Genomic DNA, 18,519 nt, shown 5'->3' with positions numbered 1-18,519 from the left:
TTAGTTTTAACATTCAAAATCCCCTTTTCTTTGTCAAGTAATTAACTTCAGCGCAACAGCCTTTGCTATACTTTTTTTTCAAATATCAAAATGCCTATTATTTACATCATTACATGATTTTGGAAAATTTTCTTAGAATGTTGCTGATGTTAAAATATTTCAAATGGCTATGATTCTTCTTAGATGCAGATAAAAACAAAACCCAATCAGAAATAAAATCTAGAAGGTTTTAATCTTATTCCTGTTAGTGACCACCAGTTAGTAATCATGTTATGAATTTCCATCATTGGTTATTTCTGAAAGAAAGTGTAGCGACTTGTAATTTTTGTCATGCATAGACAACAAACTCTATCAGTTAGAGTATCTAAACTTTAGAAACAATTCTCTGTAAGCTGCTATAGATCATACAATAACTCACCTAGAAACCACTAGTAGCAGTAACTTTCATATTACAATAACTCAACTAGAAACCACTAGTAGCAGTAACTTTCATATTACAATAACTCAACTAGAAACCACTAGTAGCAGTAACTTTCAGATTACAAACTCCAGAAAAACAAATAGAAACGAGATCTGTGTTAAGTTAATTCTAATATAATTCCCAAATTTCAAATAGGTTGGTCCATTTCGATTGAAGTAATCTTCCAGAAACTAGCATTGTTGCTATTTTTGTTTTCAAAAAGGGGAATAATTCTTGAAAGAAAAAAAGGAAATTTGTCAGTCTTGAATTAAAATCTGTGTTAAGTGGTCCCTAACATTTCATATTTCAAATGTCTTAGTGATGGCTTACTCGGATTATCACCTAGAACTCTAGAAGACAAAAGTGAAATTTATAAAATAGAACAGTATCCCTGTCCTATGGCTTACAAAAGTTCTACATTCAAATTTGTTGAAAGATGACTTATGAAAACATCTTGATACCTATTTCCAGCTAACACATGTACAGAGGTAAAAATATATGCCTGTGTCAAGTCTTGACAATGGCAAAAACATTTATGAGTTATTAAACATAAATATATTTTTTCAGAAGGCCAAGTTTCCTCTACTATCTAAAAGGCAATATTAAGGACATTCAAGACATGTTTGAATTACCCCCTGTAGATTGAGGTTGATACAAATGACAAAGATGTATTGTCAAAGTAGAGTTCTTCTTACTTGTTCGAGTAGTGGCTAACAGTTTGTGGTTTGTTCTACCAAGATACAGTGACAGTTTTGGAAGGAAAATCATACCATATTACATAACACAACAGACAAAATTCATCTATACAGCTTTTATAAAGTCTGTTTTTTAATATTTTATTTTATTACAATAATACATTTATTAATGAGTACAAAATTAATATAAACAAAAGATAAAGCATGGCCACATATGAAGATTCTGCATAGAAATTGAAGCAAAATGAGCAACTTAAAAAAAACCTAATCATTGTTTTAAGTTAATTGGTTTAATAATATACTCAGGAAGACTTGCATAAAATGCAATTTACTTATTAGTTCATGAATTGAACATGTTGGCTTGTTTAATATCTAATTTATATTACAGATTTATTTCGAACAATATTAAAGAGCAATACTATTTTTTTTAAGAAAACAAATTCTGTGCTTTAGATACATAATAATTATAGAAAATATTGGCATTTCAATGATACACATACATCTGAATTTTGCTAAAAATAACATTTTGACTAGACAATTAATAATGAAAGCTGTTCTCCACAGCATTTCAATGAATGAGAGTAATGGAGAACTTTTGATTGAAAAAAATAATTTATGAACACGTGTTTGACTTCATTTTTATATGGTATTTGAATTTCATCAATATTTCGGGGATATTAAGAATATCTTGCATCAAAATGTAGAAACTTATAGATTTTTCTTTGAATTGAAAGGATAAATCAAATAAATATTTCAAGTTAATTGGTAAATATCAATTTTTGCTAAGATATTTAACATTATTGCTTACATTCAAATGAAAATTATTGTTTTAAGTAGACTGATTGTTTGTAAATATAATGTTTCCAACTTTAACAAATAAGAACTAAAACAATCAAAGAGTACTCAAAGCAGAAAACGATGTAAGCCAAGCAATTTGACTCTGTAATTTTGTACACTACTACTGTCCTCCGCAATAAAACAAAGGCATACAAAGAGTTGTAAGATGTCTTCTCCAATTATGTTCATTTATATGAAATTTGAACCCATACAATGGATAAATCTTGAAATATCTCATTTGATGTGCAGACAAAAACTATAATAAATATAAAAATATATTTAAATGTAAAATGATAATAAATGCTAGCATTAATTTTTTAATTTAATTTTTTTTATCAGTTATGAAATGTTCACCAAGAATACCAAAAAAAAAAAAAAATATACTAAATAACCCAAAAATTATAAAACCAAAAAAAATAATATATTTGATGTAAGTGAAGATATAAAAATATGATAAATAACAATAATTTAATTTTGGATGTAACACGTCTTCAGATTGGGTAACATTGTTTTGTTTATCAGCTCATAGACATAATTTTGTCTTTTGACCGTGACGTCATCAACGTTTTTTCATGCTTTACTCCAGTTTCAAATGGAATTTAGACTTCATGTATGTTTATTTAATGTCCTAAAATGAATGGCAGTAATTAAATTATAAGAAATGACTGTAATATTTTTTCTGTCTATGAAGAAATAACATAAAAAATGTGATGCACACTTAAAAATAACCTGCTACACGGGTTATTCAGTGTGCACCACATTTTTTATGTTATTTCTTCATAGACAGATAAATTATTACAGTCATTCCTTAAATAATATAATTAAAATTCCTGCCATTCATTTGTAGGACACTAAATAAACATACATGAAGTTAATTTAGGCAAGATATTACCTTAGTATATGCAAAATTAATATGTGCAACCCTAATGTGAAACCTTAAATGAACAAGCTCAACATATTTTTTTATTGTTTTAACACGATTTTTGTGTTTTGTTGAGACACTTAATTTCACAGCTGATACAAAACAATATCAAAATTTTATTTTGAAACTGAATGTTAATAAATACATTAAAACAATACATATTTGTACAAAATATAAAAACAACACATATATCTTTTGATGACAAACATAAACCAAAAACAATTTACATGGACTTAGTCTAGAAACATGAAGGAAATACAGAATGAAATGTAATCCAAGACAAGACTGGTCAAAATACTTTTCATGAAACACACAGTGGTATTACACAATACTCAAGGTTTTGAACTGTATAACATACAGACAAGAAAGGTTTTAGAGGTAAAAATTGTTCAGGCAGCATTAAAATTGATAAACAATGGAAACGAGTAGACATATGGGTATCAAATTATAAATGTAAAGAAAATTTGTGTGGTTTTTTTCACAAACATAGCACTAAATCTTTATTCCACAACTAGCTCAATAATTCTATATTCATTTTAAAAACAGAATTATGACCTTAATAATTTCATTGTTATTAAATTTAACAAGAAATTTATTATGCTTAGTAGCAGCACTGATGCATACTATTATATTTTAAATACAAAACGGTGGTAGATTAAGAAATAGCTTTAAATCTTTATCATAGTTTTTAAATTTGTCTGAGCTTACTAAATGAAATCATTCTTGTCCAAAATCAAAGTTTGTGAACAAAAATAATTCTTATCAAGTATTGGATTATCCTGACCATGCAAACAACAATGTCTTTGGCTGTCTTTAATACTGTCATCACAATCTAATCCTTACTACAATCTTGCAGCAAAATTTCAGCACCTTTTGTTATTGTTCTATGGTATCTATTTCATTTCCAATAAAACAATACTGTAAGTATAGCAAACACTGCCAATGTTGAGTCTCGTCATAGATAAAGTGTCATTTACTAAAATAGCCTTTTCTTGTCTTTTTTGTGCGAGCTGAAATCAAATTAAAATGAAAAGTAAGTCTCTTCTCAATCTTTGTTTTAAAATGAATAGCACAAATTGTAACATACATGATGACACACATTTCCACAATAAAGTGCACAGGTAAATAAAAGAAAAACTTGATGGTAATCATGTTTCATGATCATAGCGAAAAATTGTAATTATAAGTATTGAATGCTTCTTTTAGTAATTTCAAAGAGTTGTAAAAGCCTTGACCATGCATACATTTTTAGAATGAAGACGTCATACAAAATGTACTTCGGTCAACACTTTTACACCCCAATGAATTTACAAAAAGAAGCAGCCATTTCTTAAATAAATTTCTCTTCCAAACTGCAATACATGAAATAAGGACAGCAGAACACTAACAACTTTTTTAAGAGCATTCAACAATTTTGAGTGTGTATCTCTAATTTTTTTTAATTTTTTTTGGCTGATGCAGTGTCAAGTTAGCACCAATAATTCAGTTAACCAATATGATCTGTCAACTTATATTTAAGTCTTCTGGTTACCTTTGTCATTGGGATACTGTTTCTTTATAATATTTTCTGCATCTCCTTTTGTACAAGTTAACAAAAAATATAGGCATTGTTTTACATTTTTCAATTCCTTGCCTTTTATAGCTGACTATGCCCTATGGGCTTTGCTCATTGTTGAAGGCTGTACGGTGATCTATAGTTGTTCCGTGTTATTTTGGTCTCTTGTGGAGAGTTGTCTCATTGGCAATCATACCACGTCTTCTTTTTTATATTCATATACTGTGGATTCATTTTTATTCGTGGTATACCAATTTTCGTGGGTTTTGTGGGTCACAGCGAACCACGAATTTAAGAATTCAACGAAGAATAATCCCGAGAAATGTGTATGGAGTCGGATGTTTATTTCCGGTTATGTTAGGCAGTTCTAGTATAGTGTTGACTAGCGATGAACATTGTAACATAACACGTGTTTTTTTATTGAAAGAAGATACAAGTATTTGATTAAATCTATAATAAATTTATCGAATATCAGTGATAATTTACTTTTTAAAATTGATTAAAATTGCAAGTTGTTAATTACCGTGTCATAGTTTGATTTACCAGTGATTAAAAATCAATAGGATTAAGTACGGAGATATTGCCCGTAGGTAATATTGTTTATGACAGGAACATTTATTTTCACACCTTATACTTATACCACTGTTTATTATATCGTGATTAGGGAAATGAGCTTTCAATCATAAAGTTTTGAATGCCTTATAGAATTCAGACAAGAATTTATAAATTGTAAAACAAACAATTAATTAGTTGTCTCTGTCCATTATTGTAATCGAAGTTATCAATGAGCACTTTAACCTAGAATGACCAAGCGAGGATTTTGACAATTCAATGAATTCCTTCTTTTTTGTTTTGTTTTATTATTGATCAAAACAAGGAGGTTATTTGATCTCCTAAATCAAAAGGAAATCCACGAATTACGTATCTAATTTTTTGGTGTTGTAATCAGCAATCCACGAATTTACGTATACCACGAAACGTCTTTTTTTCTCTATCCACGAAAATTGATACCCACGAAAATAAATGAATCCACAGTATCAGGACTTAACATTTCGAAATCAATTTATGTCTGCACTTAAGAACTTTCACCCATCTTAGTATCATATCATGTTTAGTAATGGTAAAATATATAAACAGCATTAATTGAATTATCTATTTATAGATTAAAATTAACAGCACTGCATATTAATTATGGTTAATTGTTTTTTTGTTTTTTTTTAAATTAGAAATTTCTAATAAGAAAACTTGGTTAAACTGGAAATAATGCAGAATTAATTCTGCCCTTTAAGTTTACACTGATAATGCATTCTTATTTTGACCTTTTTTTCTGTAAGGACTTGGAACTATAATCAGGCAAAGCATATTCAATGTAGCTTGAATAAGACTGGATGTGCAAGACATATCCTTCGCCTTGTGTGAGGGAATATGAATAAGCAGGAAGAGATGAATATAAATCTGTGATGATCTGATTAAAAATATTTCTTAACTAGTAGTTCATTCTATTTGTCTCAATAGTTTACAAGGAGCATGCAAAAAGGAAAATATTGTTTCGAAAATCTCATTAAAAAAAAATCCACTTTAATAAATGATAAAGTTATAAACTTTGTAATGTGATACCTAAAATTTACTTTATTTATATAGAAATTTAACTGATGACACAGATATATGTCTCACCTGTATGTATAATGCTTATTAAAAACAAGAATGTGGCCATAGTACACAGATGACCCACTTGCACTATTGTTTTCCGTGAAATTGAGGTAAAAACTCTAATTCAGCATTAAAATTAAAAGATCATATCATAAGGAGCATGTATAGACTTCAACTTCATCAAAAACTACCTTGAACAAAAACTTTAAGCTGAAGTGGGACAGATGGACCGATTGTACAAAACAGACACACATACCAAAAAACATAAGGCCCATAAATGGGGCATAAAAATGGTATAACTTATTACATGTAGTAAACTAAGCAAAACATTTAAAGTCAATGAACCATGAATGAAGGTGCATGGCTAAATAAACTCTGTGGAAATGAGAAATTCTGCATAATAAATACCATTCCCTTATCATGAGTGGTTCTCAATACCTAAACACAAACTTTATAAGATGTAAATTATACATTTCAGTGAATGAACCATGAATGAAGAAATGGAACTGTATGATCTCCATGGATGTGCAACTGCATACCAAATAACATTGACCTACCAATAGTGGTTCCCCTAAACTTGAACACTAATCATAAGTTTATACATTGTCATTGTTGATGCTACCCCAACCAGAAACAGCACACCTCAGTCTCACCTTTGCAAGTTTGTCTAGGTAAGACATATAAATAAGAAATATATTATATAACTATTTTAATATTGAATTTAGAAATAAAAAGGCTCCAAGAAAGCAATATTCCTCATCTCCAACCAACAATCAAGCCTTGTTATGTTGACAACATGTTGAAGCATTCGTCAGTCCCAGAAAAATTCCTATTTGAGCAATACATCTCTTACCACTGCTTAGAACTGTTTCATTTAAAATCTTGGTTAACTCAATAAAATTTCAGTCCAGTTATAGACAACTTAAAAAAATGTTTACTGATGTGTCATAGTTTTAAAGAACAAGAACATTTTGCAGGGTAAAGAAACATTTTTTTTATGGTTGAAATATTGTGTAGCAAAACCTATTTCCTTAATTAATACAAGTACAACCATGATTTTTGGTATAACAATAAGAATGCTATTAATACATTTGTACTTACTGTTTGTCAACACCATTGATGATAAATCACACAGAAAACAATTGTTTGTGGAACACATTTTACCGCAGACAAATACAGCTCAAATTAAAAGACCGAAGAGGACAAAATCCATGCAATCATCAATTAAAATAATAATTAACTAATAAAAGTTGTGTTAAAGAATTCATACTGGAATTCATTCAATAGGGGAAAAGGAGAAAATTGACTACATCTATCTTCAAAAGTACTTCAGAACATTTTATTGGCTATCTCTGAATGAAAACTAGATGTGGTAAAGCGACACGAATGGCCCCCGTCTAAAAAATGTTGAAAAATCTGCAATTTCAATACCACATGTGGACACAAACATGATCGTAGTCTCACATGTCAAACAAGAATGTGTCCAAAGTACACGGATGCCCCACTCGCACTATCATTTTTCATGTTCAATGGACCGTGAAATTGGGTAAAAAATCTAATTTGGCATTAAAATTATAAAGATCATATCATATGGAACATGTGTACTAAGTTTCAAGTTGATTGGACTTCAACTTCATCAAAAACTACCTTGACCAAAAACTTTAACCTGAAACTCCCACTTTCATTTATTATGTTCAGTGGACCGTGAAATTGGGGTCAAAAGACTAATTTGGCTTTAAAATTAAAAAGATCATATCATAAGCAACAAGTGTACTAAGTTTCAAGTTGATTGGACTTCAGCTTCATCAAAAACTACCTCGACCAAAAACTTTAACCTGAAACTCCCACTTTCATTTTCTATGTTCAGTGGACCGTGAAATTGGGGTCAAAAGTCTAATTTGGCTTTAAAATTAGAAAGATCATATCATAAGCAACAAGTGTACTAAGTTTCAAGTTGATTGGACTTCAGCTTCATCAAAAACTACCTTGACCAAAAACTTTAACCTGAACGGACGGACGGACGCACAGACGAACGGAGGCACAGACCAGAAAACATAATGCCCCTCTACTATCGTAGGTGGGGCATAAAAACAGCTCAAAATCTGGAGGCATATAGAAAAAAAGTCTGTATAACTGTGATTTTCAACAATTTTTAAAGTTGTTAACCATTAATTTTGGCAAAAATTAGCAGAGCAAAATGAAATTTAAACTTGATCTGCAACTCATCATAGTTAGCTCACATACAAACAAATCAGCCCAATATCTGAAAACATTTAGAAAACCAGATGCTCTGCAGGGCGCAGCTTTATACGACCGCAGAGGTTGAACCCTGAACGGTTGGGGCAAGTATGGACACAACATTCAAGCTGGATTCAGCTCTAAATTTGGATTGTGATTAAATAGTTGACACAGCATAGTTTTCTGACACAGAATGAATGTGGTCTAATGAACTTAAAATATTTTTTTTGCCTTTGAGCAATTCACTATGCTGTTGAATATTAATCCTCTCCAAAAAATGTTTGAAGAAATTTTCTTTTTATTTATGAAAATCTGAAATGAGAAAAATTTAACCCCCCCCCCCCCATTTTTTTTTCACATCCCCCTTCCCCTTTTTCCAAAACTGATCTCAATTCAAATTTCTAATGGAGTTTGCAACAATAACTACACATTTAAATACATCATAAAATATTAAAATGTAAAATAAAGTGCTGGTTATCACTGAATGGTAAAGATTGTTTTAATTTATCAGTTGGTAGTAAAAGTGAATATACATTGTATATTGTATAAAACAATGATTTAAGTTGATTCAACTACTATTCTGGACAAAGAAAGATAACTCCAATTGAAATATCAATTATATATATTGTATAAAACAATGATTTAAGTTGATTCAACTACTATTCTGGACAAAGAAAGATAACTCCAATTGAAATTGCAATTAGATATTTCTTGCTATTGCGCAATACTGTGCAAATGAAAATATTTGCTATTGCACAATACTGTGCAATTGAAGATTTCTTGCTATTGCGCAATACTGTGCAATTGAAAATTTCTTGCTATTGCAAAATACTGTGCAATTGAAGATTTCTTGCTATTGCTGAATACTGTGCAATTGAAAATTTCTTGCTATTGCACAATACTTAATATAATAATTTTGGATCCTGATTTGAACCAACTTGAAAACTGGGCCCATAATCAAAAATCTAAGTACATGTTTAGATTCAGCATATCAAAAAAGCCGAAGAATTCAATTTTTGTTAAAATCAAACTTAGTTTAATTTTGGACCCTTTGGACTTTAATGTAGACCAATTTGATAACAGGACCAAAAATTAAGAATCTACATACACAGTTAGATTTGGCATATCAAAGAACCCCAATTATTCAATTTTTGATGAAATCAAACAAAGTTTAATTTTGGACCCCGATTTGGACCAACTTGAAAACTGGGCCAATAATCAAAAATCTGAGTACATTTATAGATTCAGAATATCACAAAACCCCAAGGATTCAATTTTTGTTAAAATCAAACTAAGTTTAATTTTGGACCCTTTGGACCTTAATGTAGACCAATTTGAAAACGGGACCAAAAATTAAGAATCTACATACACAGTTAGATTCGGCATATCAAAGAACCTCAATTATTCAATTTTTGATGAAATAAAACAAAATTCAATTTTGGACCCTTTGAGCCCCTTATTCCTAAACTGTTGGGACCAAAACTCCCAAAATCAAACCCAACCTTCCTTTTGTGGTCATAAACCTTGTGTTTAAATTTCATTGATTTCTATTTACTTATACTAAAGTTATTGTGCGAAAACCAAGAATAATGCTTATTTGGGCCCTTTTTTGGCCCTTAATTCCTAAACTGTTGGAACCAAAACTCCCAAAATCAATCCCAACCTTCCTTTTGTGGTCATAAACCTTGTGTCAAAATTTCATAGATTTCTATTCACCTAAACTAAAGTTATAGTGCGAAAACCAAGAAAATGCTTATTTGGGCCCTTTTTGGCCCCTAATTCCTAAAATGTTGGGACCAAAACTCCCAAAATCAATCCCAACCTTCCTTTTGTGGTCATAAACCTTGTGTTAAAATTTCATTGATTTCTATTTACTTTTACTAAAGTTAGAGTGCGAAAACTAAAAGTATTCGGACGACGACGACGCAGGACGACGCCGCCAACGTGATAGCAATATACGACGAAAAATTAAAATTTTTGCGGTCGTATAAAAAGTCTGTATAACTGTGATTTTCAACAATTTATCAAAGTCCATAGCCCGTAATTTCGACAAAAATTAGCCAAGCAGAACAAAACTTAAACTTGATCTGTAACTCATCTTGGTTAACTTGTATGCCAAAAATTATCCTAATATCTAGCGTTTAGAAAAATAGTCCGTATAACTGTGCTTTTCAACAATTTATCAAAGTCCAAAGCCCGTAATTTCGAAAAAATTAGTGGAGCGGAACGAAACTTTAACTTGATCTGTAACTCATCATTATTAACTCACATACCAAAAATCAGCCCAATATCTGAAGGCGTTTAGAAAAAAACTCTGTATAATGGTTTGTTGCGGAATGACGGAATTTCGGAATCACGGACGAGGGTAAAACTATATGGCACCGACAACTTCGTTGCGGGGCCATAAAAATTATAAAAGAAATTTTCTTAAGTCTACCAAGGCAGACGGTTTTGAATATTTTTTTGACTATGTCTAATTTTATCAAGTTTGTAATACAATAATTTTTGACAAAATTTTCTACAATTATGTACCTTTTTTCCCTTTTTGAATGCTACAATTCAGTATTGACATTGCTTACATATCACCTCACTAAAAAGTTTGGTACTTCAAATTGCATGATTTTTTTTTTAAAGAACTACTTGTTGTTTTATACAATTCTTTTAAATTATGTTGATTGTTTTATCCAAAATGGAAGAGGGTTTCCAAAAAAAAAAGTATTACATTGCCAAAAAGACAGCAATTGATGGTATGGTCTGTTAACCCTTTCCTCAATAATCACGCCTTTTGACGCCTGTGTAGTGCCTTAGTTGAAAGGTCTTGTCTACAAAAAAACTTTATCAGACTAAATGAAATTTGTATCTAAGAATTCCTGACTGGAATTTCATTGATGAAATATTCATTTTTGCAATACTTTTTTACTGAAAAAATCCTATGCAAATCAAGTATGCAAAAAAAAAATTCCATGAAGAAAGGGTCAAGCTGAAATAGTGAGTGTCTCATTACATAAAATATGCTTGCGAGATAAGCAGTAGTGATTCAGGTATATATGAATATATTCATGGACAGGTACTAGCAATGACCTACATGTCCCGCATACATATATGAGCTTTCTAAGGTAAAAAAACTATCCTTGACAAATAATCTTGCCATGATATAGCTACTATTTGCTACAGTGGTATTAAGCTTACAAAACTTCAGTCTTAAACAATATGGTGTATCTAATGAAAATCTAGATCAGGTTTTGAAATAACTGAACAATTTGTTATACTGAATTTTGTAAAAAAATAATTATATAATAATATGTACTGAAAAAAAGTTGTAAATTCCACTGTGCTTTGTATTATAAATAGAGAAACATAATCTAGTAATTTGTCAAAGATAGTTTTTTTAACCTTGTGAAGCCTCATGAGTATTAGCTTACTTTGCTGAGTATAAAAGCTACCAAACAAAAGTCCATTTATAGTCATATAATAAGATATTACAGTTAATCTGAGTAGTAAACCTAATTTTGAGCCTACCTTGGCGAGTTTTTGATCATACTGCAAGATAGGTTATACATGTAATTGGCAAGACATAATTCAGAGCATATTAGAACTCAACACTTCAAACTTGTCTACCTGTTAACTACTCGTTTTCCTGTAGTGGAAGACATGTTTGAATCATGTGACCTGAAATTATTGTCAGAAATCGTCACTTTTCACACTTGCATTCATTTAAAGGTGTGTTTACAACATATGATTTTCCATCTGATTTTTTCCAACCTTTAATGGCGTTTCAGCGTAATCGCACCATGTGAACACTAACATGAGAAGCATGTCATGTTTGGTTAATCCAATGGAAAATAATATCGTGAGAACAGATCACTGTACAAATTATCTGCGTTATGGTATCAAATTGAATGGAAAATCTTAACATGCAAACACTCCTTAACTCAGCTTACGTTTTTTATATCATTAACTAAAGATTGTTATTATGAGAATTCATAAGCTCGCTTTATTGTAATTAATGAATTTCAATTGATAAATCAATAAACTTATGTACAATTTTATTTAACTAAACAGACTTATGGAATCTTTTTTTGGAGATAAATATGCATTAAAGAGCATGCTGGATAACATTATGTCAATAATACCAGAAAGAAGCAAAGCATGCTTTATGAAATATTCCCACAGTTAAAGAATAGGGCCTAAAACTATTACACTAAACTACATCAAAAATGATTATAAATAATTTAAACTTACTCTTTAATATTTTCATTTGATCCTGAAATTCCCATAGCTTCTTCCCAGGCTTTCTTCTCCTTTTGAAATTGTGCCCATTTATCATCCATTTCTTTTTGTTGTTGGTCTAAACTTTTCTTTGTGTGTTCTGATCTTCTTTGTAACTAAAACAATACATTTTATTCAAATAAAATGAAGTATTGTTCAAACAAGTTTAAAATAATGAAATAAAAGAAAAAATTTTAAACTTTCATAACTTGAGTTAAACTTTTCTTAATTTCAGAAGTGTTTTCTTTCTCTCATCAGGATATATATATCAAACCCTTCTAGCTATTTTACAGATACTCTCAAACCTATGGAAGATAAAGTTCAAACTCTAAATAGGCAAATGTCTCCCTCGCTAAACTGCATGGTTGAAGTAATAAAAGTGTCTTTTTTTTCTTTTACAAGAAAAATTCCTGGAAAATTTAATTCTTTTTGAAAGTTTAAAGAGGAGCAAATTTTCTCTCAACAACTTAACTTTACCTATCAAATACACATATTTACAATATACTTTATTTCCCTGGATTGAATTAATTTTCAAAAATAAAAAGTATCGTATCATGAAGTTTAACAATAATTCATCTTACATCAGCTTCTGATTCTTTAAGTTTTTGTTCTTTTTCTTTGACTTTAGTTTCGAAAACATGTTCCATTTCAGCCTCCATTTTCTTCATTTTAATATCATGGTCTCGTTTCTCCTCAGCCATTTGAGTTAATGGATCTCTGTAAAATCAAACAATGATACTTTGAATTTTACAGACACATGGAAAATAAGACATGCTGGTGATATGCATAATGGAGGTCAAAAGGATAATACAATTAAAGAACCCTTGAGAGCATACTTACACACCCAACACACCCACATTGTCACTCGGAAAACAAAATCTTTTTATAATCCAAATCAAAGACTTTTAACTCTAAAAAATGTCAACTGATGAAAAAATATCTGGTATATAATAGCTTGCTATTCCATGTAAGCCAACGCTCTGTGTTAAAGATTAATTTCTGTGTCATCTGGTATCTTGAAAAAGAGTTGTCTCCTTGTCACTCATACCACATCTTCTTATTTCTATTTATGCTATGTCAATAAAGTAAAATTGTGATGTGACTTATATTGGGACTTACTTTGATAATGATCCTGGTTTAATTTTGTTTCCATCAACTGAAGTTGGAGCTAGTTTGTTGTATCTAAAGTTCTCATAATGTACATTGTTTGTAACATCTTTAAGGTCTTGCATATGTTTTCTGAAATAATATAAAGAATCATTAATACAAAACATATAAAAATGTGAGCTTGACAGTTCTATTGATGATTGTAAATTTATTAATGCAATTTTTGTAGAATTGAATAAAATGCAAGATTTATTATTGCAAATTCAAGAAAATCTGCATACAGTTATATGTATCCCATACAAAAATTAGAGTTCTTATTATTTCAGTGGCAGTATTCCTAAAAAAAAATAATCTCAGTAAGGAAAATTAAATACAACTCTGTACCCTTGTTTTTGAAATTAACATATGGAAGTGTTTAGATTTCATTTCCTTTTATATCGATATTTACTTTTTCAAATTATAGGAAATACTCTAAACATATTCTATGTATACTTTATAAAAAATGTTCATAGTTCTTAAAAGAGGACATAATCAGTTGTGGAGATCAGAATCTTAATAAAATTTCCACTGTTTCTAAGATACTTGCCTGATAAGCATATTCCGTAATGCAATGAAGTCATTATGTTCTAAGTTTTCCACTGAAAAAAAAATAAACAATGTAAATTAGACTTATTAGTACTTATCATCATGTCATTAAAAGGAGGTGTCAATATACTCATAAATATCTCAATTATCAATGGAGCTATTTTAGCATACTTCTTTTTACAGAGGTATTCACATACTGTGGTTCTATTTATTGTAGTTGGTATACCTTTTCTTTGATTGTGGAAAACTTTTTTGTAGACATTTGATTTTGTGGTTTGCCAATCTCTGTATACAAAGCCTTTCACAAAATTCGTTGAACATTTAAAATCGTGGTTCTCACATTCCCATGAAATCAATGAAAATTGGTATCCAACAAAAATCTATGAATCCACACTATCTTATTAAGTTTTATTTTGATATTTAGTTTGGTTAACAAATTTTGTATATGTACTGCGATAATATACTCCTTTTAAGATTTGAAACAAGGTTTCACAAATCGCATAACCGCTATATTTTTTTGAAATTCTGGCCATTAATAATACATATTTTCTTGTCGTTAGGGAAATTTTTCAAACAAATATAATAACATTTGAAGTCCTCTATTATACATACCTTCTACAATACCCCATGGATACTGTCGACCTCTGACCTTTTTTCCACCTGATTCTATTACTCTGTTGCTGCCTATGACTGCAAAAGGCACTCGGTCCTAAAATATAATGACCAATACAGAAATAGTAATACACAGAAGGCACCCTGCCCTTAAATAAATAATCACAAAACTAATAATAAACAAAAAGTACTTTGTCCTGATATATATTGATTGTTTGGTGACTTTCAGCACTGTTGTGTTACTTTGTTACAGTCATTTTTTTTTTTTTGGTAGAGTGGGGCGCTCATATTCGCCGTGGACACAATTTCGCCGTTTTATGATTTTGAGGTGTAAAAACTTAAAAGGATGGCTGAAATGGCAGAAATATGCTGATAAATGATATTTTTATAACAAATATGATTATTTTTGAAAATGAGACCAAATTTCGGCACTTACCGCAAAGGACCGAAAAAAGGACTACGATTTTCAGCCAATTTCCTGAATGGAAAAAAAGATTTCAAAGAAGTATTTCTTAGTAATTCTTTGATTGATTGCCCTAAATTTCAGTTTTTTACACCTTTCAAATGTCTGCTATTCATCTATAATGAAATTTATTTGATAAATATTGTTTAAAGCTTCAGTTATTTGGTTTTTAATAGATGTGTAAAAACGGCGAATATGTGTCCCCTGTTGACAAAAAATCAGGAAATTTCAGACACCCTTTTATCCAACTTTTCAGATGATTTTTCTCAAAACAAACACGTTTTCAAGCTAAGAATATTTTGCATTTGAAGTTATCTTCATATAGAAATACCAGTATACTTCAAAAACATAAAGACCTGAACATAAACTGAAGAAAACATGGAAAGATATGGCGAAAATGAGCACCCCACTCTAGAGGATCCAGAGAGCCAAGAGAGAAGTATAGAACTAGTAATAAAAAAACCTTTACAAAAAATGGCCTTGTTCTTTGTGTTAAGGGTTTTTTTAAATATTGTTCATTATCAATTAATTCATAAAAACATTGTAACTTATTTCTGGCATTTCCAATTTTATAGCATAATTAACATACACTTTCTTTTGACCATCTTGCAAACTACTTTGTGATACCTTTTATCTTGATATTTTATTTCTGTTTCAACACTTACCCTCATTTTTTTCTGTAGCTTGTTTTCCTCTTCATCATCACATTCAGGAAATTCATATATCTTTATCTTGTGTTGGGCAATTTCATTCAATATCTATAAATAGACAGATACACAAATAGAAAATAGACAGATAAAAAAATAGATATATGTTCAGGAAATTCATATATCTTTATCTTGTGTTGAGTAATTTCATTCAATATGTACAACAAGATCTGATGAACCAATATCTTTTACTTTTCATTGGATTTTATCAGTCTTCTGAACTGTCAAATCCAAAAGCTGTAAATCTGTATTTACTATGGGTTCAGTTTTCAACTTTATTGATTTTTAAAGCAAAAGCATGTTTGCCGTATTTATTTCAAAGGTACTCATTTTCACTGGTACAGTGAAAATAGTGAAATAAAAGTAGCATATTTCTGAAATTATGAATTTTTAAGGCTTACAGTTTTCTTGAATTCTCGACACTCATCAGGAGTTAATGTGTCTGCCTTGGCTATAATGGGGATGATATTGACTTTATCGTGTAGACGTTTCATGAATTCTACATCTAATGGTTTTAATCTGAAAACAAATAATTATAGAACAATATTTTTTTAAATACTTTTATATGAAATCTACAGAGGATTTAAGATAAACAACTCTACTTTCTGTCTGAGTATTTAGAAGATGTTTTTCTGCATTGTATCATTCTGATGAGCTAAGCCTTTTTCGACTGATTTTTATAGTTTGTTCTGATGTTGTCTTAAAACCACTGTCACAGTTTAGGGGAGGGTTGACACCTTCAAACAGGTTTAACCCAAACACATTCTTTGAGTGCCTGTCTCAAATCAGAATCCTCTAACTAAAAAAAATAAGTTTTTTTTTAATTAATTAAGGTGGATCGGGACTATACGACTGCGCATAATTTCACGTAAAATTACAATGCACACGAAAAGTATCTGTTGTAAATTCAATATTTTTTTTTTAATATTTTGATTGATTAGAAATGTTAAATCATTGTAGTTATGTCACTAAAAGAATATTTTCGTTATAATGTGTATCTGTTAAAGCTCAAAATGACATTTCACCCCTTTTCACCATTTTCCCGCCAAAATAATTTTTTTTCCTTATCAGTGACCTATGTTTTTTATTTGCTCATTCTTTGAAGCTATATTTCAGCTTTTCATATTACAGATTTGGACCAAGTGTCATAAAATGTTTTTCTGATATTCCGATAAAAATATGTCAACACCTCTATTTTCCCTATCATTTCATTGAAAAATGGTCACTTTTACATACCTGTTTAAAAGAAAAATTTTGAGCTTAAATAGTCCGTGACCCCCTATTTTTTTTCTCGACTAATTTGATTCACTTTCTGAAGAAATAAAATAACAAAAAATATGGCACTTCTGATAGAAACTTTGAATAGGCCCGACCCACCTTAACTAAATCAGATCAGTTATTAATTTCTTTTTTCAACAATGTTTTGACTTTCTCTTAATCAAAACTAAGTTTACTAAAGTGATGTGCAGTTAAACTATGATATATGGATACATACCCATGACCTGTAGGTGCAATGAAGTAACAACATACATGAACTCGTGTATCAGCATTTGTAATTCGATTGACTCGTGACTCAGCATTTAAATATTCATCGTATTTGCTATCTATATAGTCTATCACTGGCTGCCAACTACAAAACAAAGTCTAATATTAATAAACAGTTTACAAAAAGATATATTTGATCTAAATTAGGAGGAAACCATCCTTCAAGTGACTTTACTATGAGTGCTTCTTCATCACTGCAGACTATGAAGACTAAAATGTCTGTTTTGTCTTGACATTATCCCCTATCTTGTTTAATTCAAATCTATCACTCACTTTAAACATTAAATTTATTTTTTTCAGATTTTTCTAAGAAGCACAGTAATTTTCTCTTTCTGTGTGTACATCAAATATTATAAAAGATTCTTATGAATTAGATAGTATACATATTTTACATCCTCACTCAATTCCTGTTTAACAATACTTTGAATTTTTATATGCCCTTTGAGCATAGCATTATTGTGAAGTAAACATTTATATGCCATTGCATGCAACTCCTTGTTTATTATTTCTCAAATAAAAAATTCTTCAATCATTTTTATGCTTCATAAATATAGTGGTGTATTATTGACATCTATGTATATTTAGTTCCCAATAACAAAATACTTTAAACAGAAAAGTATCATGGTACAAGACCATGGGAAAGAACTCTTCTATTCTTAATATGAAATAATTCTATATTGTAAGATATTGCATAACTTGCATTGCATCATAGATAAAAGAGTGTAGAAACTAGAAAGATATCTATATTTTCACACACAAGTCTGATGCCAGAAAAATCACATATTACATGTAGCATATGATATCTCACACCAGCCTGGTGCCAGAAACAAGTCACATGATGTAATATGCATCAGAGGTTAGTCACATGATATTA

The 18,519-nt window shown here is 30.0% G+C and overlaps 1 protein-coding gene across 10 annotated transcripts in view; it reads right to left on the bottom strand.

The window, feature by feature from the left end:
• Positions 1-18,519, bottom strand: part of LOC143078726 (septin-7-like) — a 54,951-nt gene that overhangs the window by 3,127 nt on the left and 33,305 nt on the right. For 5 of the 10 annotated variants that reach the window (XM_076253668.1, XM_076253661.1, XM_076253665.1 and 2 more), the window contains exons 5-13: positions 17,596-17,730; positions 16,502-16,619; positions 16,059-16,151; positions 14,931-15,027; positions 14,320-14,371; positions 13,746-13,865; positions 13,208-13,343; positions 12,600-12,742; positions 11,877-11,897 (exon numbers count right to left, since the gene is read on the bottom strand). In XM_076253668.1, the coding sequence (XP_076109783.1) occupies positions 11,877-11,897; positions 12,600-12,742; positions 13,208-13,343; positions 13,746-13,865; positions 14,320-14,371; positions 14,931-15,027; positions 16,059-16,151; positions 16,502-16,619; positions 17,596-17,730 (915 nt within the window). Of the gene's footprint in view, positions 1-1,256; positions 3,925-11,779; positions 11,797-11,876; positions 11,898-11,956; positions 12,027-12,599; positions 12,743-13,207; positions 13,344-13,745; positions 13,866-14,319; positions 14,372-14,930; positions 15,028-16,058; positions 16,152-16,501; positions 16,620-17,595; positions 17,731-18,519 lie in introns of those variants that run through there. The other 5 variants (XM_076253663.1, XM_076253662.1, XM_076253667.1 and 2 more) reach the window with 5 other exon arrangements.

This window comes from Mytilus galloprovincialis, chromosome 6 (genome assembly GCF_965363235.1).
Source record: "Mytilus galloprovincialis chromosome 6, xbMytGall1.hap1.1, whole genome shotgun sequence".
In the NCBI taxonomy this organism is placed as follows: domain Eukaryota; kingdom Metazoa; phylum Mollusca; class Bivalvia; order Mytilida; family Mytilidae; genus Mytilus; species Mytilus galloprovincialis.
This window is presented reverse-complemented; position numbering and strand designations above follow the sequence as displayed.